This window comes from Sciurus vulgaris (genome assembly GCF_902686455.1).
Source record: "Sciurus vulgaris genome assembly, chromosome: 1".
Lineage (NCBI taxonomy): Eukaryota > Metazoa > Chordata > Mammalia > Rodentia > Sciuridae > Sciurus > Sciurus vulgaris.
In genome coordinates this window covers 112,004,238-112,030,556 of record NC_136461.1, presented here as the reverse complement: position 1 = coordinate 112,030,556, position 26,319 = coordinate 112,004,238, and the positions used below count along the sequence as shown (strand labels likewise).

General features: G+C 35.0%; 3 protein-coding genes and 1 pseudogene across 8 annotated transcripts in view; 3 read left to right on the top strand and 1 right to left on the bottom strand.

The window, feature by feature from the left end:
• HORMAD1 (HORMA domain containing 1) overlaps nt 1-22,124 on the top strand; it is a 29,604-nt gene extending 7,480 nt beyond the window's left edge. Inside the window, exons 6-15 of one of the 4 annotated variants that reach the window (XM_079107575.1) lie at nt 8,355-8,375; nt 8,638-8,664; nt 11,123-11,190; nt 11,911-12,062; nt 14,061-14,320; nt 15,929-15,995; nt 16,168-16,244; nt 16,994-17,077; nt 19,210-19,278; nt 21,773-22,077. In XM_079107575.1, the coding sequence (XP_078963701.1) occupies nt 8,355-8,375; nt 8,638-8,664; nt 11,123-11,190; nt 11,911-12,062; nt 14,061-14,320; nt 15,929-15,995; nt 16,168-16,244; nt 16,994-17,077; nt 19,210-19,278; nt 21,773-21,853 (906 nt within the window). In that variant the 3' untranslated portion in view covers nt 21,854-22,077. Of the gene's footprint in view, nt 1-8,354; nt 8,376-8,637; nt 8,665-11,122; nt 11,191-11,910; nt 12,063-14,060; nt 14,321-15,928; nt 15,996-16,167; nt 16,245-16,993; nt 17,078-19,209; nt 19,291-21,772 lie in introns of all 4 variants that reach the window. The other 3 variants (XM_079107578.1, XM_079107576.1, XM_079107577.1) reach the window with 3 other exon arrangements.
• LOC306642234 (uncharacterized protein) overlaps nt 1-26,319 on the bottom strand; it is a gene marked incomplete at its 5' end in the record, with an annotated part of 157,587 nt that overhangs the window by 40,788 nt on the left and 90,480 nt on the right. The gene's annotated exons all lie outside the window — the stretch shown is intronic.
• On the top strand, nt 56-4,192 carry LOC306642203 (grpE protein homolog 1, mitochondrial-like; annotated as a pseudogene). The gene has a single exon. The product of its transcript is annotated as a grpE protein homolog 1, mitochondrial-like (transcript).
• The window catches only part of GOLPH3L (golgi phosphoprotein 3 like), a 39,539-nt gene continuing 36,524 nt past the window's right edge, over nt 23,305-26,319 (top strand). Inside the window, exons 1-3 of one of the 2 annotated variants that reach the window (XM_079107752.1) lie at nt 23,305-23,467; nt 23,913-24,050; nt 25,817-26,011. In XM_079107752.1, the coding sequence (XP_078963878.1) occupies nt 25,829-26,011 (183 nt within the window). In that variant the 5' untranslated portion in view covers nt 23,305-23,467; nt 23,913-24,050; nt 25,817-25,828. The remainder of the gene's footprint in view (nt 23,468-23,912; nt 24,051-25,816; nt 26,012-26,319) is intronic. The other variant, XM_079107751.1, reaches the window with a different exon arrangement.

Sequence of the window (26,319 nt, the reverse complement as noted above, 5' to 3'; positions counted from 1 at the left end):
ATTGCTTTGGGTATTCTGGGTCTTTTGTTCTTCCAGATGATTTCATAATTGCCTTTTCTGTTTCTATGAGAAATGTCATAGGGATTTTAATTGGAATTGCATTAAATCTGTATAATGCCTTTCGAAGTATGGCCATTTTGATAATATTAATTCTGCCTATCCAAGAACATGGGAGATCTTCCCATCTTCTAGGGTCTTCTTCAATTTCTTTCTTTAATGTTTTATAGTTTTCAGTGTAGAGATCTTTCACCTGTTTGGTTAGATTGATTCCCAAGTATTTTTTTTTTTTTAGGCTATTGTGAATGGAGTTGTTTTCCTCATTTCCCTTTCAGATGATTCATCACTTACGAATAAAAATGCTTTCGATTTATGCATGTTGATTTTATATCCTGCTATTATGCTGAATTCATTATTAGGTCTAGAAGTTTTCTGGTATAGTTTTTTGGATCCTTGATCCATTTTGAGTTGAGTTTTTACTACATATGGATTTCCAGTTTTCCCAGCACCATTTGTTGAATCATGTTATAGGCAAATAGTGACAGTTTGAGTTCTTCTTTTCCTATTCGTATCCCTTTAATCTCTTTGGTCTAATTGCTCTGACTAGTATTTCAGGAACAAGTTTGAATAGAATTGATGAAAGCGAGCATCCCTGCCTTGTTCCAGTTTTTAAAGGGAATGCTTTCAGTTTTTCTCCATTAAGAATGATGTTGGCTGTGGGCTTAGCATAAATAGCCTTTACAGTGTTGAGGTATGTTCCTACTATCCCTATTTTTTCTAGTGTTTTGAGAATGAAGGGCTGTTGTATTTTGTCAAACGTTTTCTCTGCATCTATTGAAATAATCATATAATTCTTAACCTTAAGTATATTGATGTGATGAATTACATTTATTGATTCATGGATGTTGAATCAACCTTGCATCCCCGGGATGATCTCCATTTGATCGTGGTGCACTATCTTCTTAATATGCTTTTGTATGCGATTTGCCAGAATTTTGTTAAGGATCTTGCGTCTATATTCATCAGAGATATTGGTCTAAAGTTTTCTTTCCTTTTTGTGTCTTTGTCTGGTTTTGGTATCAGAGTGATACTAGCTTCACAGAATGAATTAGGAAGGGTTCCCTCCTTTTCTAGTTCATGAAATACTTTGAGGAGTATTGATGTAAGTTCTTCTTTGAAGGTCTTGTAGAACTCATCTGAGAAACCGTCTGGTCCCAGGCTTTTCTTGGTTGGTAGGATTTTGATGCCTTCTTCTATTTCATTGCTTGAAATTGATCTGTTTAAATTGTACATGTCCTCCTGGTTCAGTTTGGGAGGATCATATGTCTCTAGAAATTTGTTGATATCTTCAATATTTTCTATTTTGTTGGAGTATAGATTTTCAAAGTAGCTTCTAATTGTGTATTTCTGTGGTGTCTGTTGTGATATTTCTTTTTTCATCACGAATTTTAGAATTTGAGTTTCATCTTTCCTTCTCTTTGTTAGTGTGGCTAAGGGTTTATCTATTTTGTTTACTTTTTTAAAGAACCAGCTTTTTATTTTGTCAATTTTTTAAATTGTTTCTTTTGTTTCAATTTCATTGATTTCAGCTCTGATTTTAATTATTTTCTGTTTCCTGCTACTTTTAGTGTTGTTCTGTTTCTTTTTCTAAAGCTTTGAGATGTAATGTTAGGTCATTTAGTTGTTGACTTTTTATTCTTTTCTTGAATGCACTCCATGCAATGAATTTTCCTCTTAGTATTGCTTTCATAGTGTCCTAGAAATTTTGATATGTTGTATTGTCATTCTCATTTACCTCTAAGAATTTTTTTTATCTCCTCCTTGAAGTTTCCTGTTATCCACGTTTCATTCAGTAGCATATTATTTAGTCTCCAATTGTTGGAGTAGTTTCTGTTTTTTATTTTGTCATTGATTTCTAATTTTATTCCACTATGATCTGATAGAACACAAAGTAGTATCTCTTCTTTTGCATTTACTAAGGGCTGCTTTGTGGCATAACATATGGTCTTTTTTAGAGAAGGATCCATGTGCTGCTGAGAAGAAAGTGTATTCACTCAGTGATGAATGGAATGTTCTACATATGTCTATTAAGTCTAAGTTATTGATTGTGTTATTGAGTTCTATGACTTCTTTGTTTAGTTTTTGTTTGGGCCTGGAACAACATAGTTCCAACTCTGAAAGAACATGGTTGCCAACCAAGAATCTATCCAGTGGTGACTGCAGTGTGTTAAAGTTACCCAGAATTATTGTGTTGTGTTCTATTTGATTCCTGGAATTGAGAAGGATTTGTTTGATGTACATGAATGTGCTGTTGTTTGGGGCATAAATATTTATGATCGTTATGTGTTCTTGATTTATGGTTCCCTTAAGCAGTATGAAATGTCTTTATCCTTTCTGACTAACTTTGGCTTGAAATCCACTTTGTCTGATATAAGGATGGAAACCCCTGCTTTTTTACTGAGTCCATGTGCGTGGTAGGTTTCTTCCCATCCTTTCACCTTCAGTCTGTGGCTGTCTTTTTCTATGAGATGAATCTCTTGAAGGCAGCATATTGTTGGGGCTTGCATTTGAATCCAATCTGCCAGTCTATGTCTTTTGATTGATGAGTTTAGGCCATTAATATTCAGGGTTGGACATTGGCAGTCATGGTGGCTTGGTGTGTTAGGCCAGTGCGGCGCAATCTCCTGGCTTTGGCATTCTCTCTCAGGCCCTTTCCTTGGTTGTTGTGCACAGCTACAAAACAAAAGAACAATGACCAACGCCTGGAAGAGGACATGGGTCACAATGAGCAGAAGACAGAGCCTCCCTCTATAGACAAGAACCTTCTAGAATAGAAGGTCAGGTTGGAAGAGCAGCTGAGAGACACCATGAAAAAATATAAACGAGCTTTGGCAGATACTGAGAACTTGAGGCAGAGGAGCCAAAAACTGGTGGAAGAGGCAAAATTATATGGCATCCAAGGCTTTTGCAAGGACTTGCTGGGGGTTGCAGACATTCTGGAGAAGGCAACACAGAGTGTTCCAAAAGAAGAAATTAAAGATGGCGACCCTCACTTGAAAAGCCCATACAAGAGGCTACTACTGACCAAGGTGCAAATTCAGAAGGTGTTCCCAAAGCACAGCTTGCTCAAGCTGGACCCCCTTGGAGCCAAGTTTGACCCTTATGAACATGAGGCACTGTTCCACACACCAGTAGAGGGCAAGGAGCCAGGTACAATGGCTCTGGTTAGCAAAGTGGGGTACAGGCTGCACGACACACCCTCAGACCTGCCCTGGTGGGGGCGGTGAAGGAGGCATAGTTGCCTCTCTCAGGGTCTTTGTTTTTTAAGTCACTTGCTATAACTCTTGAAAGACCGGTCTGTCTTTTCTCATCTGGGAGTCCAGCCTTGATGGAAAGCTTAAGTGGCAACACAGAATCAAGCTGGTTGCATAGTTGCATTCAGGATCTCTGGTTCAGGAGTCTGGTTTTTTAGTACCACATGTTTAGAAGCTCCATATTCTTCCAGAAGAGGGCAGAAAGGACCTCTAGAGTATAGTGAATAACACTGTATCTGCTCAAATCCCTGATTGAAAAGTACTTTAAACAAAAGGTCTTCAGGAACTGTCTAGTTGTCTGGTCGCCCATCTGTGCCATTGTCTGCGGTTCACTACAGCACTGAGTCCTGGCACACTTGGCTGCTGCTGGGTTCACTCTGTGAAGAAAAGGCTGGAATGGAAACATGTTTCTTGATTAAAAAAAAAAAAAAAATTTGATGCCTACTTTTGACAACATACAAGTTCATTTATAATTAGCATCTAGATGCCAGGAGATCAATCTTGGCTTTTCTGTGGAGATGGGAAGTGAACATGTGAATTGAACATTCTCACCACCTTATTTTGCCAAATGAATTTGACAAAATAAATTCCTTTTTCCCTGTTTAAAAAAAATTCAGGGCTATTATTGAGATATGATTTGTATTCCCAGTCATTTGGGCTTATCTTTGGGTTTTAACTTGACTTGTTTTCTCCTTTGATTGGTTTTTCCTTTATAGTTCCTCTCTTTGGTAACCTGCATTGTTGTTTTTCATTTCCTTCTCATGGAATATTTTGCTGAGAATGTTCTGTAGCGCAGGCTTTCTGTTTGTAAATTCTTTTAACTTTTGTTTATCATGGAATAATTTTATTTCATCTTCAAATCTGAAGGTTAGTTTTGCTGGGTATTGGATTCTTGGTTGGCAACCATGTTCTTTCAGAGCTTGAAATATGTTGTTCCAAGCCCTTCTAACTTTTAGGATCTGGACTGAGAAAATCTGCTGACATCGGTTAACGGTTTCCCCCATGTGTAATCTGATGCTTTTCTTTCGCAGCCTTCAAAATCCTATCTTTATTTTGTATGTTAGGCATTTTCATTATAATGTGCCTTGGTGTGGATCTGTTGTAATTTTGTGCATTTGATATTCTTGTAAGCCTCTTGTATTTGATTTTCCATTTCATTCTTCAGGTTTGGAAAATTTTCTGATATTATTTCATTGAATAGGTCGTTCATTCCTTTGGTTTGTATCTCTGTGCCTTCCTCAATCCTGATAATTCTTAAATTTGGTCTTTTCATGATGTCCCATAGTTCTTGGAGGTTTTGTTCATGATTTCTTACCATCTTCTCTGTTTGGTCAACTTTATTTTCAAGATTAAATTTTTTTTTTTTTTTTTTTTTTTTTTTTTTGCGGTGCTGGGGACTGAACCCAGGGCCTTATGCTTGCAAGGCAAGCACTCTACCAACTGAGCTATATCCCCAGCCCAAGATTAAATATTTTGTCCTCATTGTCTGAGGTTCTGTCTTCCAAGTAATCTTGTCTGTTGGTGATGTTTTCCATTGAGTTTTTTATTTGGTTTATTGTTTCCTTCATTTCAAGGATTTCTGTTTGGTTTCTTTTGAGAATCTCTCTCTCTTTGTTGAAATGATCTTTTGCTTCCTGCAGTTGCTCTTTCACCTGCTTATTGGAGTGATCATTCATTGCTTGCATTTGCTCTCTTATCTCATCCTTTGCTTCACAAATCATTTTAATTATGTATATTCTGAACTCCTTTTCTGACATTTCTTCCTCCATGCTGTCACTGGATTCTATTAATATAGAATATAGGTTTGTTTGGAACATTTTCTTCCCTTGTTTTTTCATGTTGTTCACGTATCTTCTCCTCTAGCAGTTCAGATCTTGGGTATTACATTTTCCCCCCTATAGGCTTATAGTGACTCTACAGGTTTCCAAAACCTCTTCTTTAAAGGGGAGATCAATATTAGCCTCACCCAGTACAGACCAAATAGTCCCTATGAAGATGTTAACAATATTGTCATAATAAATAGAGAGGATGATTTCAATTATTAACTACAGTATGAGAAATAGATTTGCAATAAGGTCTGCAGTTTCTAATGGAGGACAAAGAGGATGGGGAGGGGTGTAGGATGTAGCTGTTAATGGGATAAGAAAAGAGTATACAGAAGTTCTAGATCATAGAAAGAGTGGAAGTGTAATCAAAAGAAGTTGGTTGTTAGCATGAGAAAAGGAGAAAGAGACTCTTAGGAAACAGGTAAACAGAAGGAAAATAGAGCAAGAAAAATAAAGAAATAAAAATTAAAATTTTTCAAAAAAGAGAAAAAAAAAATACTATAACAGTCATGTACTATTCAGATGTCCCAGTCTTCAGTAGCCTGATGCATGAGAGATACCTGACAATGAGTTTCCAGTCTCCAGCAGGCATCTCAGGATGGGATTTGCCCCACCTAAAGATGGGATCTTTCACTTTCAGGATAATCCAAGATGCCATACTGGCTTCCAAACGTGTTAGCAGCTTGGGGCTTGGGCATGGTGGGGCAGGGCATCCTGGAGGTGTGGTGTGGTCAGTCTGGTTGAGGGTCCTGGAGGGTGGGGCTCAGTCATTCGGGCTGGAGTCCTGCAGGTCCTGACTGTTGTCTCAAAACAGCAGCAGCCACATGTAGCCAAACTTGCAGGTATTGTGACAGTGGACTTCCAGGCAACAGCAGGCAACAGGCAATCCGCTGGCAGTCTGCAGTTGATTTACGGGCTACTGGAGGATGATCAGCTGGTGGACCTGGAGTGGCAGGTGATGGGTAGACGAAAAACAGGCAATGGGCAGGCAAGAGGCAGGCAAACAGGCAAATGTCAGATGATAGGTGGCAGTCAGTGAGCAATCTGCACTCAAACAGTAGTCGATATGCTGGCAGACTGCGGGTAATCAAGATGGACAAATTGGGTAAACAGCAGGGGATCATAAGCAGCAAAGACCGCCTCACAGATTTCCTCTGCTTGAAACCAAGTTACAGAGCAACAAGGAACACTACCTCCCTCTAGTTCACCATCTTGCCATCTTGGATCTCTAAATTATTTCTTTTTTTTTTTTTTTTTTTTTTTAATATTTTTTAGATGTCAATAGACCTTTATTTTATTCATTTATTTATATGTGGTGCTGAAAATTGAACCCAGTGCCTCACACGTGCCAGGCGAGCGCTCTACCACTGAGCCACAACCCCAGCCCTCTAAATTATTTCTTAATTAGGGTTCAGAAACAAATTTCCTTGGACTCAAGATATAGTGACAGGGTGCTTGTCTCATATGCACAAGGCCCTGGGTTCAGTCCCCAGTACTGCAAATAATTAATTTCCATATGCTTTAGGTTAAGTTGTCACAAATTCTGAATTAGTGAAAAATTTTAAAAATATTTTTAGTTGTAGATGGACACTATATCTTTATTTTTTTATGTGGTGCTGAGAATCAAACCCAGTGCCTCACACATGCTAGGCAAGCACTCTACCACTGAACCACAACCCCAGCACCTAATTAGTGAAATTTTAATGAAGTTTTTAAAGTAGACTAAGCCTTTTTACATACTTAATATAATTTTATACTACATATATGAAAAGGTCCATTCAAGTAAATTGTGAAGGTGAATTTATCCATATTCCCTAACCTTCCTCATGAAGGCATAGTAAATATTTAGTACCTACTATGTGCAAGGTGCATATTCTGGGTAGGAGGTAGGGTAAGGTAACAGTGGTCAACAAAACAGAGTGTCCCTTTTATAGTAGGAAAATAGTCAATAAGTCAGATATTTTCCAATAGTGTTAGATGTCATTAAAATTTTTAGGAAAAGTATGTGATAGAGAGGTAGAGTAAATTTAGATGGGATAGTCAGAGGAACTTCTCTGAGGAGGTGATTTTTGAACTGAGATTTGAATGAGAAGAAATCAGTCATACATTGATTTTGGGAGAGAATATTCCTAGATGAGCAGCAAAGAGTTGTAGAGGAATTTGGGGAGCTACAGGAACAAAATGAAGGCAACAGTAACTGGAGAGCAGTTATTCCATGGGGGGGAATGGCGTAAGATGAGCCTGAGAAAATAGGTAGAGCCAGAGCATTCGATGTTTTGTAAGTAAGGAGTTTGCATTTCAGGGGCAAAGAAAAGCCACTGAAGATTTTAAATAGAAATATAACATCTTTTGATTTATGTTTTACATTTTTTAAAAAATCTGTCTACTATTTAGAGAATATATATAGAAGGAGAATAATGCTGGAAGTAAGAGGAATAGCACTTAGGATATTACTGTAGCAATGATGAGAACTAAAGATGGAGGAGATTCAGAATAGATATGGGTGTAGAACTGATTGGATTTGTTGATGAATTGGTTATGAAATATAAGGAAAAGATCAGAATCAGTGATGATTCTAGATTTTTTGGTAGATCACTTATGTGAATAATTTTGTGATTTTTTTGTTGTTGTTGTTCCTATGATCTCCAAAGCCTCTCCCCTTTATTAAATGCATAGAGCCCTGAGCTCTCTACTTTTTCTTTTCAAAATCACTAATTAGGGACTGGGGTTATAGTTCAGTGGTAGAGTGCTTGCCTAGCATTTGTGAGACCATGAGTTTGAGCCCCAGCATCCCACAAAAAAATCATACTCATGTTGCTAACTTCTGGCATGTTGTTTCACAGTATATATTTTTCGTGTAGCTGGCAGTAATGTCCTGTTTGCTTAAAACATTGAAATATTATGCCAACATGAATTTCAACCATCAGTAAGTCAAGCAGAAAGATATTTTGGAGTATAGGGAAGCATATGTAAAGTATTGCCTCATATGCCTGATATGAAGTGTATCTTCAATAAATGGGACAGTTTTTTTTTTGTTTTGTTTGTGATTTGGATTTTTTGATGCTAGAAATTGAACCCAGAGCCTCTCACATTATTAAGCTTTTGCTTTACAAGTGAGCTACATCCCCCAGTCCCTGATTAGTACACAGAATTTTTGTGATTCATCATGAAAAACTATAGGATACAAATAAGGTTTTTGTTTTTTGTTATATTTCAGCTAAGGATGGTCGTTCTAGCTGTAAGTATTTTTAAATTGTATGTTCTTTTTTTAAAGACTGTCAATTTAGCCTTGCTTCATTAATGACACTAAAACTATGAACTGATTGTGTCACTTTATTCAAACAAAACTGATCTGTTCAACGGGGAAAAAGTAATATTTTGGGAGGTCATTTTGGTTTTTGTTTTGCTTTACTGAGTTCACTTAATATTTTAAATGTCCAATTTAGTTTTTCTTGAATATTTAGCCTCAGACAACTCAACTGTAAATTATTTTTAAATAGGTATACACCAATCCAGAAGACCCTCAGGTGCGTTTTCTTGAGTTAGTTAAAAAAAAAAAAAAATGCTTCTAATATAAAAAATAACTAAAACCACAATATATTTATATTTTATGCTTTTAATTGTGCTTTAATCAACATGTTTTCATATGTATTTTCATGTTTAAACCTTGTAAAGGTCTTCTGAAATGAGGCAGGGCCTGTATCATCATGTTTAAACAGATACAGTTACCATGTGAAATTATGTAACTCATCCTAACCCACAAAGCTTACAAACTGTTATAAATGACCTATATTGCCTGACTCTTAATTAATTACAATATTCCTTATCTGCAGTTATCAAAGGACACAAGTTTGAGGAAAATGAAGTCATTTTTAAACTTTTAGTATTTGTCCCAATTTAGGCACATCTACTATAATTAAGGGAAAGAAAGCAAGACAAGAAATGAAAGGGGGAAGCAAGAATATAAGAAACGAGAGGGAATGATTGATACATATTTTATATTAGGCTCTGTTCTTGGACTTTGTGTGCATTATCTTTCATTTATTCATCACAGCTTTCATGTGGTAATTGCCATTATCATTTCCACTTTTCAGACTAGAAAATTTAGGTACAAGTTTTCTTGCCTAAGGTCTCAGTGGCAAAAGTGGCAGAATCAGGATTTGAACCTAGAAAGGCCAGTTTACCATCTGGGTGCTTATCTATTACATTACAGGTGTTAAAATACAATGTTTCCACCCAGTCATGGAGAAGCAGATTTAAACAGATTTAAAAAACAAAGAGGGAACTCTTCCCTTTCTTTATGTGAGCACTGACATGTAAAGAAAGCCAAGTATTCCAAGCTTCAGGAGGACTGGGAATGTATCTTTTCTTTGATACTCATGCTAGCTATCAATATTTAATATATGCCCATAGTGACAAGCACATTATTTGGGCAAAGGCTATGAATTAGTTGACTATTCAGAAAACTAAATAATTGTTCAGAAAATGTTTATTATCATGTTTTATAGTTGTACACTTTTCTATCAGTAAATAAACAACTTTATTGATGTACTAATAGTATGTCAGGAACTTTATTAAAGGCTCTATCAGTTATCCCATTTGATAAACATTTACCATCACCATTTAGCTAGGTAGTCTCCAACCCTTTTTTTAGGTTGGAAAACAAGGTTCAAATGGGTTGCCTATGGTTACAGTATGGTAAAGATTTAAACCCTGTTCTTAGTGTGTCTTAGTTCATTTTCGTTGCTATAATGAAATACCAAAGATGGAGCAATTTTAAAAGAATAAAGGCCTAGTCAGTTCATGATTCTGGAGACTTAGATCTAAGATTGAGGGGCCACATCAGATGAGGGCCTTCCTGCTTTTGAAGACTGTGTGCTGAATCCTAAAGTGGTACAGGCATCAGATGAAGAGAGAGAGTCTCATGCAAGAGACAAACAGACTAGCTCTGGAGATAATCTATTAACCCATTAATCCATTAACCCAGGAATGGACCAATCTATTCATGTAGGCAGAGGCCTCATAATCTAATTCCTTTTTAAAGGTCCTTCCTGGTCCCACTCTTAATACCTCAGGATGAGGATTAAATTTTAGTTTGAGTTCTGAGTTCTAGTAGAGATGTTCAAATATGGTACTAGGGATTGGACCCAGGGCCACTCTACCACTGAACCAAGTCCTCAGTCCTTTTTTATTTTTTATTTTAAGATAGGGTCTCACTAAATTGCTGAGGCTAGCCTTGAACATGTCATCCTCTAGCCTCAGCCTCCTAAATTACTGGGATTACAAGCATATGCTACCACACCTGACCATGGCAGTGTTTTGTACTGCTACAGTAGAATACTTGAAATTGGAAAATTTATAAAGAACAGAGAGATTAATTTCTTACAGTTCTGGAGGCTGCAAAGTCCAAGATCTAGGGGCCACTGGCATTTGATAAAGGCTTTCTTGCTGCATCATCCCGTGGTGAAAGGTGGAAGAGCATGAGCAGAAGAGCATGAGACAAAGAGACAGAGAGAAGGAAGAAAAAGCCCAAACTCATCCTTTTATCAGGAACCCACTGCCACAACAGATAACTCACTCCTATGATAACAGCATTAACCTATTCAGGAGAGCAATGCCCTCTGGACCAGATTCCCTCTTAAAGGTCTCACCTCTACACTGTTGTATTGGGAATTAAGTGTTCAATGCAAGAACTTTGGGAACACATTCTGCTGAGGTATTATCTCTTGCCTGCCTACTAAGGAGTTCTTAACACTTGATACTCATAACATACATTGCAATGACTGGGGGAATGAGACTGAAACTCCAAATCTGGATCTTGGGAATTGACTATGAGGACTTGAGAGCCTCAATGGACCAATAGGGGTTAACATTTTGGAAAAAAAACTGTTAACTAAATGTTAAGAGTCATACAAAAGCAGCATATAACTATTTGGCAGCCACAACTATATATCAGTTACATAATTGCAATGTTTTCTATTTAAGACAATTTCAGAATGTTACCAATTTAAGTTCAAGTACACCAAAAATGGACCAATCATGGACTTTATAAGGTACCGTTCTGTAGTTTTCTTTTTCTTTTTCAGATTAATTGTTCATTAATGCTGTAAAACTAAATTTCGGCATTAATTCTGAAACTCATCAAACCCCTAATTAGCCACCAAGGTGTGGCTATCCAAAATGGAGTAGCGACTTGGAGTAGCTGCAAGGAGTTAATAATATACTATTTCTTTCTTTTTTATTTTCTATTTTATCTATTTTTTAATGTACTGGGGATTGAATCCAGGGGTGCTTAACCACTGGGCTACAACCCCATCCCCACCAGCCCTTCCTTAATATTTTGAGATAGGGTCTCACTAAATTGCTTAGGACCTTGATAAGTTGTTGAGGCTAGCTTTGAACTCATGATCCTCCTGCCCCAGCCTCCCAAACTGCTGGGATTACTGGCGTGTGCCACTGTGCCCGGTCTAATTATATACTATTTCAGTTGTGAAGAGAGACTCGAGTGATTAGAAATATAATTAAAATCCATAATTTCCTTTAAACACCTTACATAGAATGCATTTTACATAAAATTAAGTTTTGGTTTATAATAAGAATGAGATTAATAGTGATATTAAAATTTTTATAATAGTGACGTTAAAACACATTTTATAGTAACTTTCAACTTAACAATTTGATGCTATAATGAGTCTCAATTAGTTAAAATGTAAAGTTATGATATTAGAAGCCACGAGTTTTGTGAAAGAAATTAATGTCTGATTCTCTTCTAGTAAAAATCAAAGCAATGAATCAAGCATGTCATCGGCTGATACCAAGAAAGCAAGTATTCTCCTCATTCGCAAGATTTATATTCTAATGCAAAATCTGGGACCTTTACCTAATGATGTTTGTTTGACCATGAAACTTTTTTACTACGATGAAGGTACTATTTGCAATATGTCCTGTTTTTGTCAGTACCTCTGTGTTTTACTATTATTAAAACAGTTGGGTACCATTTTAGCACTTAAATTGTTATGTACTTTTTCTTTGGTGGTGCTGGGGATCAAACTCATGGCCTTGTGCTTGCAAGGCAAGCGCTTTACCAACTGAGCTATCTCCCTAGCCCTGTTACATGCTTTTTTAAAAGATAAATTTCACATTTAATATCATTATTTGAAAAGGAAAGATTTGAAAAATAGTCTTGTTTTTGTTTTTTGTTTTTGTGGTACTGGGGATTGAACCCAGAGGCCCTCTACTGTTGAGCCATAACCCTTGCCCCTTTTTATTTTTATTTTGAGACAGAGTCTCTCTTAAGTTGCCCAGGCTGGCCTTGATCCTCCTGTCTATCTCCCAAGTTGCTGGAATTATAGGCATGAGCTTTATCTTTAAATATACTCTTCTGTAGTGATAGGAACATATTCATGTATAACTTGCCTCATAATTAAGGAAATAAAACAGTGATATGCCAATTTTCACTTATCAAATTGGTAAAGTTTATAAATCCTTTATTGACAAAGGTGTGGGAAAGCAGGTACTTTATTCTTGAGGGAATGCATATAGGTGCAACATTTTTAGAGAAAAATTTGGCAGTATCAAAATTTTAAATTTAGGGGCTGGGCTGTAGCTCAGTGGCAGAACACTTTCCTAGAATGTGTAAGGCACTGGGTTCAATCCTTAGCACCATAAAAAAATACGCAAATAAAATAGGGGCATACTGTTCAACTACAACTATAAATTTTTTTAAATTTTTAATTGAATTCAGAAGTCTATAACTAGAAAATTTGGGGGGAATATACTTGTACATGCAATACTATATAAGGATTTTCATTATAGCATTGGCTAAAATAGGAACAAACTGTAACTAACTTGAGTGTCCTTCTTTGGTATTGAGTAAATAAATTGTGGTACATCTGTATAATAGAACACTGTGCAAGTGTTAAAAAAGAATGTTCCAGTAAATTATCTACGAGATATTATTAAATGTAGAAGGCACAGTGGCACATGCCTGTAATCCCAGTGGCTCAGGAGACTGAGGTAGGAGGATTGGGAGTTCAAAGCCAGCCTCAGCAATTTAGCTAGGCTCTAAGCAATTCAGCGAGACTCTATCTCTAAAGAAAATATTAAAAAAAAGACTGGGGGATGTGGCTCAGTGGTTAAGCACCCCTAGGTTCAATTCCTAGTACCAAAAAATAAAAATTAAAATTAAATACAGAATGATATGATCTCATTTGTTTTTTTAGGACATGTGCATTTCCTAAAACCTATGAAAATATGAAACATTGTATATTTTATTACATGCATAATGTTTTCTAGAACATAAGGTAACTACAATAACAACATTTAGCAAATACTAACTCTGCCAGTACTCTTCTGAACATTGTACAGTTTTTTAATTTATGTACAATGAATTTATGAGGGTAGGTACTATTATTTTCCTCATTTGGCAGATAAAGAAACCAAATCAGAGATGATAAATAATTTGCTAAAGGTCACACAGACACAGTGGCCCATGCCAGTGATCCCAGAGACTCAAGAGATTGAGGCAGAAGGATCACAAGTTCAAGGTCAGCCTCAGCAACTTTAGGGAGACCCTGTCTTAAATAAAAATAAAAAGAACAAGAGCTTGGAATGTGGCTCAGTGGTAGGGTGCTTGTCTGGCCTTCATAAGGCCCTGGGTTTGATTCCCAGCACAATAAATAAACAAATACCACCAAGGATCTATCTCACTGGTAGAGTGCCCCTACCTTCAGTCCCGGGAAGAAAGGAAAGGAAGGAGAAGTTACCTTTAGGGAATAAAATGAGGACAGTAGGAGGGTGATTTTTATTTTTCAGCTTATGTCCTTCTCTGCTATTTGAAATTTAATCTGCATGTGTTTCTATAATAGTAATAGAATTTCTTCAATTATGTTAACAGGACGGTTTATACTTAACTGTTTTGCAGTTACACCCCCAGACTACCAGCCTCCTGGTTTCAAGGATGGTGATTGTGAAGGAGTAATATTTGAAGGGGAGCCCATGTACTTAAATGTGGGAGAAGTCCCAACACCTTTTCACACCTTCAAAGTAAAAGTGACCACTGAGAAAGAACGAATGGAAAATATTGATTCAGCTATACTATCACCAAAACAATTAAAAACACCACTTCAAAAAATTCTAATGGACAAAGATGATATAGAAGATAACCAGGAACATTATATAAGTGTGAGTGTTAAAAGAGTTATGAAGTACAATAGTAACAAATGTTTGACTTAATTCTGAGAAAGGACTTTAATAGCTTTCATTAATACTTGTATAGGGCTGGGGATATAGCTCAGTTGGTAGAGCACTTGCCTTGTGTGCACAAGGCCTTGGGTTCAATCCCTAGCTCCACAAAAAAATATTTGCATAAATACTGTATTATTATTATAAACTCAAGTTCGGAAGGGACCTTAAAGAAAGTCAAGGTCTGGGACTGTGGCTCAGTGGTAGAACACATGCCTAGCATGTGTGAGGCACTAGGTTTGATTTTCAGCACCACATATAAATTAATTTCCATTGACAACTAAAAAAAAATGAAAAAAAGAAGTCTTGGCCTATAGTTTTAATTGTTTTTTTTTTAACCTTGGTCCAAACATTATTCTTAGAATTTAAAAGCACACTATTCTGATTGAAGTGAGGAATGGTCTTAGAGGCCTAGCCACTTACCACCTCGCCTACCCTGCAAATTAACTCTGAGGAAACCCCCAGGACTATAGGGCATAATTTCAAAACCATTGTACTAGTCCAGTCCCCCAACTAATGATATAATCCTTTCTACTAAGTACCTGTACTTTAATTTCTCCAGAACATGTAAAGTCACAATCCTTGAAGCATCCTGGAAGTTCCTGCCAGGCAGGAAAAGTGTCTTATACATTTTATAATCCTTTGGTGCCTAGCACTTAGATTGCATTCTCAGTATTAGTTCAGTGAATGGAAGAAATGTAAAAGAGCCTTTTTGGTTTCCTCATTCCCAGCAAATGTGAAAGTCATCAATGCTTTATTCGTTTAAAAAATTATCATATGTCTAATCTCACCTCTCATGTTTTCTTTCCTTCAAAATTATGACTGTAGTACTTACATACAAAGGATCACTATTCTGAAGTAGGCTCTGTGGCCACATCTTTACAAATGGAAAATTAAATTTTCAACCAATTCAAAGGAGAAAACTTTTTCCTAAAGTCTAAATCCTAGTCTTGCTTTACACACAAATATGGTTGGGGTTTTTATAGCATTCTTTAAAATATTTGAATCTCTTTCACATGTCACAAAGAGAACAATAATTATAATTTGGATGTTAAACCTGTTGATATATCTACTGTACCATGACTGAGCTTATCTGTCATTAACAACTTCCTGAGGAAAGTTGAGGCACATTCAGAGTATATCCAAACATTTGTATGAAAATTCCAGAACTACAGAAGTGATAGCTTGTTGTACAACATGTCTAATTCAGTGCCTTCAAACAATACATAAAGTAAAAAATCCAAAGGTTATTAGAATCATAGTGCATTTTAGAGAAAGTTGTATACTTTTATCATTTGTCCTTAAAGCAATCTTACAAAGTAAAGAAAAATAAAAATAGTAGTACAAAGTGAAGAAAAATATATTGTTTGGATCATAATGTGCCTTGTGATATAAATTCTAGGACTGCTTTTATTTCCAGTGAGCAAAATAGTTGTATTTTTATATTTAGCCTTCACATAAAATAAATTTGTTCATAAATACTTCTACTCAATTTTTTAAAATTTCTTTTTGAAATGTGTCCCTTTTTTTCTTCACATAATTATGTAGGATGATTTTGACTTCGAAACTAAAATGGAAGAGCAGAAAAAGAACACTGGAACTTGTGAAGTTGGAGGTAAGAAGTTAACAAAAATGCAACTTATAGGCTAGGGATATAGCTCAGTTGGTAGGGTGTTTACCTTGTATGCACAAGGTCCTAAGTTCAATCCCTAGTGCTGCAAAAAAAAAAAGTGTAGGTTAACTATCAGTTTATTTTTATACCATTTTAACATTTTTTTCCCTTATAGAACCAAATTTAATTTGTGAGGAAGATGAAATTATGAGGTGTAAAGAAAGTCCAGATCTTTCAATTTCTCATTCTCAGGTATAAACTTACAAATTAAGTTCCATCTAACTTTTAACTTGTTTATTTTTAAAGATGTTTATAAGCCTATTTGATTTTTAATTATTTATCAGATTTTATTCCTGGATCTTTTAGAAAACAATTAAGTATTTAAAACTTGTTATTATTAATAAAAACTGCCTGTTATATGCTGAAAATTTTTGAGGCAATTACATGAATTTGTTTAAATAAACCTTAATACTGTTCATAGAATCTCAGAATTTCAGAGCTAGGTAGAATCTTATGCAATTATAAATTCCACCCTCCTTTGTATTTACAAATGTACTGTAAAATACATTTTGTTTTTGCTTTGGAGCAGAACATATTTAATTTTCTTTTCCATGTAAAATACAGTGAAATTCTGAAATAATGGATTTATATGAACTCGGAAATAATGGATTGATGATTAATTATCCATATTCCTCTGTCTAGCTCCTTTCTCAAATTGGAGTGAGCTAAAGTTCATATTTTCAGGAAGGGTAGCACCTGGCAATCATTTGAGCTGTCGCAGTTCAGTGAATTGTCAGTTGTGCACAGCATCAATTTTATTAACTTTACTTTTGTGCTCTTTGTGACAATATAAGCCAAGTCAAAATTATTGATTTTCATTAACTTAATATAATAAGACCCTAAATTTTATGTGATTGAATTTTAGACCCCATTTTATTTATTATGATATGGAAGCATTTTGTTATGTTATGTTATACAATTTTATGTAATTTATTTTCTAGGTTGAGCAGTTAGTTAGTAAAACATCTGAACTTGATGTGTCTGAAAGCAAAACAAGAAGTGGAAAAGTCTTTCAGAATAAAGTGGTAAGGATTGGGGTTGCCTAGCATGTGTGAGGCACTGGGTTCAGTTCTCAGCACCATATATAAATAAATAAAGGTCCATCAACAACTAAAAATATTTTTTAAAAAAATGGTAAATACCTTGTTAGGTTTTAGGTTTGTTTTCCATTCTAACCTTGTAATTTCCCCCATATATGAGTTTATTTTACTGTTTCATTTATTGGAATATTTATTAAGTACCTATTATATGGCAGGTACTTCACTAGATGTACAGGATATACCTGGTTAACACATAGTTCATAATTTTAGCAAAAAGTTTGGTAACTGAGCAAACAGGAAATGATATAGGACTATTATAGAAGTCTTAATAGGCTACATAGAAGCACAAAGGAAAGAATAGTTAATTTTACTGAAGGTACATTAGAGAGGTGAATCCAAGAAAAGCTTTGAGAGTGATTCTTTTATTCAGACTATCCCAAGGGAATTTCCTAGAATACCAGAATGTTCCCATGTTCTGTCTTGTAATTTGATTGTATTTTTAATGACATTACAAATTATTATATATACACATATATAAATATATATGTATATATACATCATATATACATATATATTTTGTACAAAATGGTTCTCATGTTCTTAAGCAAAACAAATCAGTTTTATTTTAGTATTGTATTTAAATTATACTAAATAGGAATTTACATTTGAACTAGGTACTGTAGTGCATGTATGTCTAAATCCAGCTACTCAGGAGGATAAGCAGAATTGTGAGTTTGAGTTCAGCCTAGGCAACTTAGTAAAACCCCATTTTAAAAAAATGCATATTTGAATTTAAATTACATACCTTTAAGTTACTCACAAAGGTTAAGGGTAAAGAAAAAGCATTTTGTAAAATATGAAATAGTATATCCAAAATTAGGGAACAGATTGCTCTCCCTATCAATGGTGTGCTAGAACATTTTTTCCCAACTCCTCATTTGGTAATATCATGTTGCTAGCTTGAAATTGGACATGGTGGAAGTACTGACTGAATGGAAATCAGCAAATGCCTCAGGGTTTGTTTCTGGCACAGTTGGTGGTTAAACCTTTACCAGAACACCACTGATTATGGTGCCCTTTTTAGGGATCTTTTTTTCCCCACATTTTCAATAGGAAGTTAGAATTGGCAGAAGGCAAACATTCAAAATAGTATGCTATTGAAAGCAAGAAACAAAAAAATGCCAAGAATTTCTACTTCCAACAACAAAATGTTCTTCCTAGCCAGCTTCCATTTAGGATGAGTATCCTTTACTAGGATATAAGGAGAGGCAAGCATTTTACAAAATTATTAGGCAATATATCCTTGTAACATAACATTAAGATACTTTCTGGACATAAATTCATATCTGAAATTCCACGTTTTTGGAGGTGAAGTCTTAGGATACTTGTGATCTTGAGAATCATGGCTGAATTGGGGTTAGGAAATGTTAAGAAATGAAAATATTTGATAATATATATATATATATATAAAGGAGGTTATCATTGGAAAGAGCATTTCAGGCATGAGAAAATATGTCCTTTTAGAGAATAGTATTATGTCAGTTAATTAGTATTTACTTTAATAACTATGTACAGTATTATTTACAATAGCTGAAAGGTACGAAAAATCTTAAGTGTTCATTAGCAGATGAATGGATAAAATGAATTATCTTAAATCCATACAAAGAAATGTTATTCAGTTATAAAAAGAAATGAAATACTCATACATGCAATAACTTGGATGAACCTTGATTATATCATGCCAATTGAAAGAAACCATTCACAAAAGTTCACATTTCATCTGATTCCATTCACATGAAAGTCACAATTGGGAAAGCTGTTAAGACAGAGTCTTAGGGCTGGTGGGAGAATAGAGGAATAGAAGAGTAATAACTGAAGGATATTAGGACTTCTTTTGGGGATGATGAAAGTATTGTAAAATTGTGATACTTTTGCACAATTGGATACACTTAAAGTCACTTAATTGTATACTTTTAAATAGGTGAATCATAGTATCTTAATACATCTCAATAAGCTGTTTTTTAAAAAACTGCATCTAGTGATATAAAGTTGAAAAATCAAACTGTTGGTTGTTCTTTGAGAAATAACCAATTAATAATTACTCTATCTTTGTGGAGACAAATGGAAATCAACCAGTAAAATCTAAAGAAAATCGGAAAAGAAGTCAACCTGAATCTGGGAAAACAGTAAGTCTTATGGTAATGTTCATACCTATTTTGAATAAAATTCAACCTATGTTAAATAAAATGCCAACTATCAAAATATTACTACTATAGATTAAAATAATAAATTCAGTCATATCACTGAATATACCTCAGAGCTTTGATATTCAAATCTTGTTCAAGAATATTTATATATATATAATATAGCTCAGTCGGTAGAGTGCTTGCCTCCCAAGCACAAGACCCTGGGTTCAAATCCCCAGCACCACAAAAAAAAAAAAAAAAAAAAAAAAAAAAAAAAAATATTTTGTTATAAAAATGAGGTGATTTTAAAATAAGATGCAAGCCAATAATGGTGACTCAGAGGCAGAGAGAGGCAGGAGGATCACAAGTTCAAAGCCAGCCTCAGCAACTTAGTGAAGCCCTAAGCAACTTATAGAGACCCGTCTCAAAATAAAAAATAAAAAGGGATGGGAATGTAACTCAGTGATAAAGCACATCTGGGTTCAATCACCAGTATGAAAAAAAAAAAAAAATATATATATATATATATATACATGCATACATATATATATATAATCAAATAAGATGCAATGTCAGTTTATTAATTTTTTCCATGTAAATCATTCCATGAATGATTTAAAGTTATTAGAGGAATTTATAAAATAAGTAAAAATTTGTATCAGGAAAAATGTTAATAGATTGAAAAAATGACATAAGAATATCCAGGTTGGGCTGGGGAGATAGCTCAGTTGGTAGAGTGCTTGCCTTGCAAGCACCAGGCCCTGGGTTCAATCCCCAGCACCAAAAAAAAAAAAAAAAAAAAAAAAAAATATCCAGGTCATGTTGTTTATGTGGAACTGAAATTGGACCATAAATTTCATCTGAGCTTTCTAGAGGCCAAAACTAAACTAGAAACAAGAAAAGATACAAAAATATAGCATCTTACATTATCTCAGGAGAACGAAAACTTTTTTTGATCTATATTATATATAGTTGTGCATATTCAGAACCTTATTTTACCAAATCACATAATGTATTTGTCTTTTCTAAGACACTTGCTGATATTTTTTCAACTAAAAATTTTAGTAGTATTAGTAGGTTAAAATTAGACAACTAAAGGGGCTGGAGATGTAGCTCAGTGGTAGAGCACTTACCTAGCAGGCCCAAGACTATTTTTTTAAAAATCAAATGTTAAAATTAGGCTAATATTAAAGGCTGGGTACAGTGAGTGGCACATGCCTATAATCCCAGCAACTCAGGAGGCTTGAGGTAGGAGTATCACAAGTTAGAGATCAATCTTAGCAACCTCATGAGACCTTGGCAACTTAATGAAAACCTACCTAAAAAATAAAAAGAACTGGGGATGTGACTCAGTGGTAAAAGCACCGCTGGGTTCAATCTCCAGTACCACACACACAAAAAAGGTAATATCAAAAATATTCTATTTTCAACTTACATAACTTAAGAATGAAATGGAATAACCTGACAATATATTTGGTTCTTCAGTTTTTCCAAATGTATTGTCTAATTTTTTTGCAAAATCATAATCAAATTTGTTATGCATAGTCAGTTCAACCTTTCCCATCAAATCAAACTGTAATAACTTGGGGACTCTTATTAGTAATTTCCTAGTTCACCTTAAAAGGGTGCACTAGGGCCAGGGTGTATATATAGCTCAATGACAGAGTATTTGCTTGGAGTTCCTGGGTTCAATTTTAAGCACCACATACACACACAAAAAAATATATTGAATGTCTAATTTCTAGCAGGCACTGCTAAGTAACAGAAAATCAAGACATGATTTAAATCTTACATAAGTACCAAGGTAGAATATTTTTCTATTTGTAAATTAAAATATTTTCCCTTCTCATCACCCCAAAATGTTTGTCTTGAGAATATAATGTTATATTTATCTTCTAACCTCTATGACAACCCTAATGAAGATCTTATACTTTGAAAGTATATACTTTCAGCAGCCATTAGAAGACGTACATATGAGCCAGGCACCATGGCAATTGCCTGTAATATCAGCAACTTGAAAGGCTAGGGCAGTAGGATCCCAAGTTTGAGGACAACCTCAGCAACTTTGCAAGGCCCTAAGCAACTTAGAGAGAACCTGTCTTTTTTTGGTGGGCAGAGGTTAGTGAGGATTGAACTCAGGGGCACTCAACCACTGAGCCACATCCCCAGGCCTATTTTGTATTTTATTTAGAGACAGGGTCTCACTGAGTTGCTTATTAGCGCCTCAGTTTTGCTGAGGCTGGCTTTGAACTTGCCATCCTCCTGCCTCAGCCTCCTGAGCTGCTCAGAGACCCTGTCAATCCCTAGGAGCCAACCCCCTGAAAAAAGATGTACATAAGTCAGTAATAAATTTTACTTTACTTTTAAAGAGCCTAGGTATCCTTATATAGTTATGGTAGGTATGGTAGGTTTTTATTTTTTTTTTTAGAGACATAACAAAAGATAAAGAGATTTAAACTGGAAAGTATTCTAAGTAGTTGTTTTCTTTTGACAGGTTCTCCATCACTTTGATTCTTCCAGTCAAGAGTCAGTGCCAAAAAGGAGGAAATTTAGTGAACCAAAGGAACATATGTAAAAATTATTTTTCTTCTGCACATTTGCAAAATTCTTCTCAACATTTAAATTAAAAGACACTATATTAGTATTTTAAGGTGTATTTTTCCTACCTCTGAACATTTATATGTAGTTCTCAGAAGTTCATTTACTAAAATGAAGTTCTAGCCAACTATTGTATTGTGGTCCTTAATCTTAGTAAACCTGAGATAAATTCAAGAGAACTTTTGAATAAAACCAAAAAGTACAAATGTTGTAACTATTCTGTTTTTTATCTACTCAATATTGATCTATCTTCCATGTTAGTGGACACTGTCTTTAAATATATATTAACTGTTAAGCCTCTGAAGCCATTTTTTGAAGCAAATAATGTTTATTTTCATATTAAAATTTTGTAGGGATTCACTTCTTATGTATGTTAAAAACTATACCATTTAACCGACTGTTTGTCATTGTGTTGTTATTTAAACAGTGTTCTTCAATACTTTGATGTAGTGTATTAACATGATAATATATAATGTACAATTTAAAATTTGGTACTTTACGTATTTTTTTTTACATTTTTTTACTACAAAACAAAAAAGATGACTTGTTTTTAAAGACAAAAATAAATAAAATGTTGCTCAGTATGTAGGCTCTTTCATGGCTCCAATTTTTATTTAATTAGAAATTACTTATGTACTAATTTTGAGATCATTTCGGTAGATATTATTTTGCAAGAGTTGATCACACTTCATAGAACTTTTGAGTAGTAGTGTGAAAGACTGTTTTTTAATGAGAAATCTGGGACCTAGTTCCAACCTTGCAATTTCTTTTCCCTTAGAAAAGGAAGAGTTAGGTCTGTTAGCCTCGTGTAATTTCAGCGGCCATATTCCAACAACACTGATTAGCTATGGGCTTGTCAGTAACAAGCACCGTGTAGGGAATTTTGATATATAAGCGATGGTAGGAATGTACCCAACCTGTTAAATGTAAAACAAATGTCTACAAAGCGACTCAAATCTGGTTTTTCTGGACAGTCAGGTTAGGGTTAAGCGATCAGAAACAACCAATTTTAAAATGTTTTACTTGGTTTTAGCTGTATTGCTTGGATACCAACGCTGTTCATCCAATGGTCCCAGTATACGCTGCTACACTAACACACCTGCTACCTTGAAAATGACCAACAGAAACCTTTTACGATTGGCAGCTCTTGTTAGCTCACTGGAGCTTTCATTGGCCGCATTAGGGGGTGTGGGGAGCGCAGCTCTCTTTCCTCTGTTCTACCAAAGTTCCTTCATTGGATTGACCAGCTGTCAGGTTGAACCCAAACCTGCCTCCTTTTGGTGATGTTTGTCTGGATCGCAACAATAGCCTGGGGAGAGCCTCCCCTCGTAAGCTCCGATTGGCTGGACTCAACCTTAATGGTTTCTGATTGGTCCAATGAAGAAACACCAAGGTAGGTTGCCTAGTAATCCCGAGGAAGCTGATGTGTTATTCCCTTTCTGCATCGAAGGATCAGGAAGTTTGTGCTCTCTGCGTGGCTGAGAAGTTTTTCACCTAGTAGGACGGGGGTGGGGTGGGGGAAACAGGTGTCCTCCTGAAATAGAGCACAAGCTGCAGCCTGCGTCCAACTGTAACCCAGGAGTAACATCAGGTAAGCAACGGGAAAATTATATTTCCTAACGTCAATATTTTTTTCATTTTATTTTATTGGGAAAGGATGGTTTTAAATATTTATTCATTTATTTATTCTTGGCCATTTGTTTTTTCATATAGGATTTTTAACTAGTAAATGTTCGAGGAAAATTGATCCCTCAAAGAAAATTCCCCTTTATTTTTCTTCCCTGAAGGTTTAAAGTTTCTTGGATTGGGTTAGGAACTAATAATCCCAATTCAGTGCCAGATAGAGTAAGTGCCCTAAAGCATTTATTTCATGGTTCTCTTCTTTCTTTACTCTTCTCACCTCCCATCAAAGATTGTATTTGAAATATACTCTTGTACAAAGAATCTTTTGTAAGTCACTTCATTTGTATTTCTATTTTAAATGTTCTCATGGATTTCTGAGTATTCGTTTTAATCAGTATATATTTATTGAGCAGTTACAACGTTAAAGACTTTGTGCTAGTTGGCTATGGAGAATGTAAAAACACAAGAAGACATTATTCCTGCCCTCGAGAAGTTTACAGTTGAGAGACAGCCATACCAAAAGAAAGACTATATTAAATACTTTAAAGGAAGTAAGTATAAATAAAGTTCTGTGAAAGTACAGAGGAGGGAAAGAACAATTCTGGCCATGGGGCATATGGGTAATGGAGATAGTCACTTAAGACTTCCTGGTGGGTCTTCAGTAGGCCTTTGAAGAATGGGTAAAATATAGAGAGAGGGAAAAGGTTTAGAATCCCAGCAAGACAAAGGAGCAGAGGCAGAAATAAAGCATAAGACATATTTGAGAAAAGATTTGACAGCAACACATATTAAGAGTATTGGGGAATATTGCTAGAAGATAGAACCAGATCTAGTCAGAACAATTCTTAAATACTATTTTTTCTTTTGATCTGAAAGATACTTTCATGTAATGCCTGTTTTAAAATATTTATTGTATGTCATCTTAAAAACTGAAATCTAGATTTGTATAAAATAAAATAGACTAAACTTTACCACAAATGATTTGAAATTTTTAAACAACTATAGTGCATGGTATTAAAAAAAAAAAAAAAAAGGCATGTGCTTTGATTTTTTTTTTTTTTTTTTTCCAATGCTGGGGATTGAGTCTAGGGTCTTGAGCTTGCTAACTTAGTATATTCTCTAACATTGAGCTATCTCCCAACCCCTCTTTTTTTGTAAATGAGAAAGAATTTGCTAATCTTTTTAAGCATTTTTAAAATATTTTTTAAGATATTGATAGACCTTTATTTTATTCATTTATTTATATTTGGTGCTGAGAATCAAACCCAGTGCCTCATATGCTAGGCAAGTACTCTGCCACTGAACCACAACTCCAACCTCTTTATAAATATTTTTGCTAGTGTTTTGGATTTTGTTTCTTTCTTTGTTTTTTGTTTTGTTTTTGGTACCAGGGACTGAACTGAGGGGCACTTGACCATTGAGCCACATCCCCAGCCCTATTTTCTATTTTATATAGAGACAGTCTCACCAAGTTGCTTAGTGCCTTGGTTTTGCTGAGATTGGCTTTGAACTCGAGATCCTCCTGCCTCAGCCTCCCAAGCTGCTGGGATTGCTAGTGTTTTTTGTTAGCAGCTATTTGTGTATTCTTAGGATGGTTAACTAGGGCTAGACATACTCAGTGTACTGACTACGTGAAATTATTGTACATGATTTCCTGAGTGTTAATTCTCTAGCCTAGTGATCTCCAAAGTAAGTGCATGAAATGAGTCACTGGAGTTTAGATTAAAACACGTATTTCTATTTTTTTTTTAGTTGTCAATGGACCTTTTATTTATTTACATGTGGTGAGGAATACTGAACTCAGGGTCTCATATATGCCAGGCAGGCGTTCTACCACTGAGCCACAACTCCAGTCCCTTTTTCTTATTTTTTACTTTAAGTTTATTTGTGTCTTATAATATAGTATCATTGAATGTTTTCAGATATTACCTAAATTATTGTGTTAATTTTGGTGCTGAATGCTTAGTTTTTTTTGCTGTTTTTGACTTATGAATGTGGGAATCCATCTTGTGGAAGAAGAGTAACAGTGGACATTCACTCCTGAGTTATAGGTTATACATAAGAAATAAGCACATTTAAAAGATGATCATTTCCACAGACTTTAGAATTTCTGATTTAATCTCTTGTCATTGCCATCTGTGTAGTCTAAGCTATTGTAGTCTTGAAAAAGATACTGTTTTTATACCCAATTACTCTGGTCATTACTTTATAAGTTTACAAATATTTCTTATTCATATACATTTTTAGTATGTGTATATGAATATCTGTATTTATTTACATAAGCACATATTTGGATATTTTTCATTATTCCCTCCAGAAACAAGTGAGAATGACTACATTAACTCACCGGACCCGTCGCACTGAAATAAACAAGAACTCTGAAAAGAAGGTAGAAAGTGAGGAAGATAATAACCAAGAGAGAATTCCAGATAACGAAGATTCTGGAGACTCTAAGGATATTCGCCTCACCCTTATGGAAGAAGTATTGCTCCTGGGACTTAAAGATAAAGAGGTAATGCAGTTAAATTTGCTAGGTTGTATCAAAGATTGAAATAGTAGAATGTGCTAGGAAGTAATCTGATGTAATATTTTTGTTAATGTTTTGACTAAATTGGCCTTAGAAATAAACTCTAGCCATCTTGGAAAGGAAGGAATGTAGGTTGATGACTGCTATAGTTGGAGAGTAAAATCCAGAAGTATAATTACTTGAAGTATAATTTAATTGCAAAATTATAGAAGATACAGGAGAGCATAATACAGTGTAAAGTTTTGTACTTGTACTTTTAAAAGTCAGTTTGCTGGTGAAATAATAACCTTTTA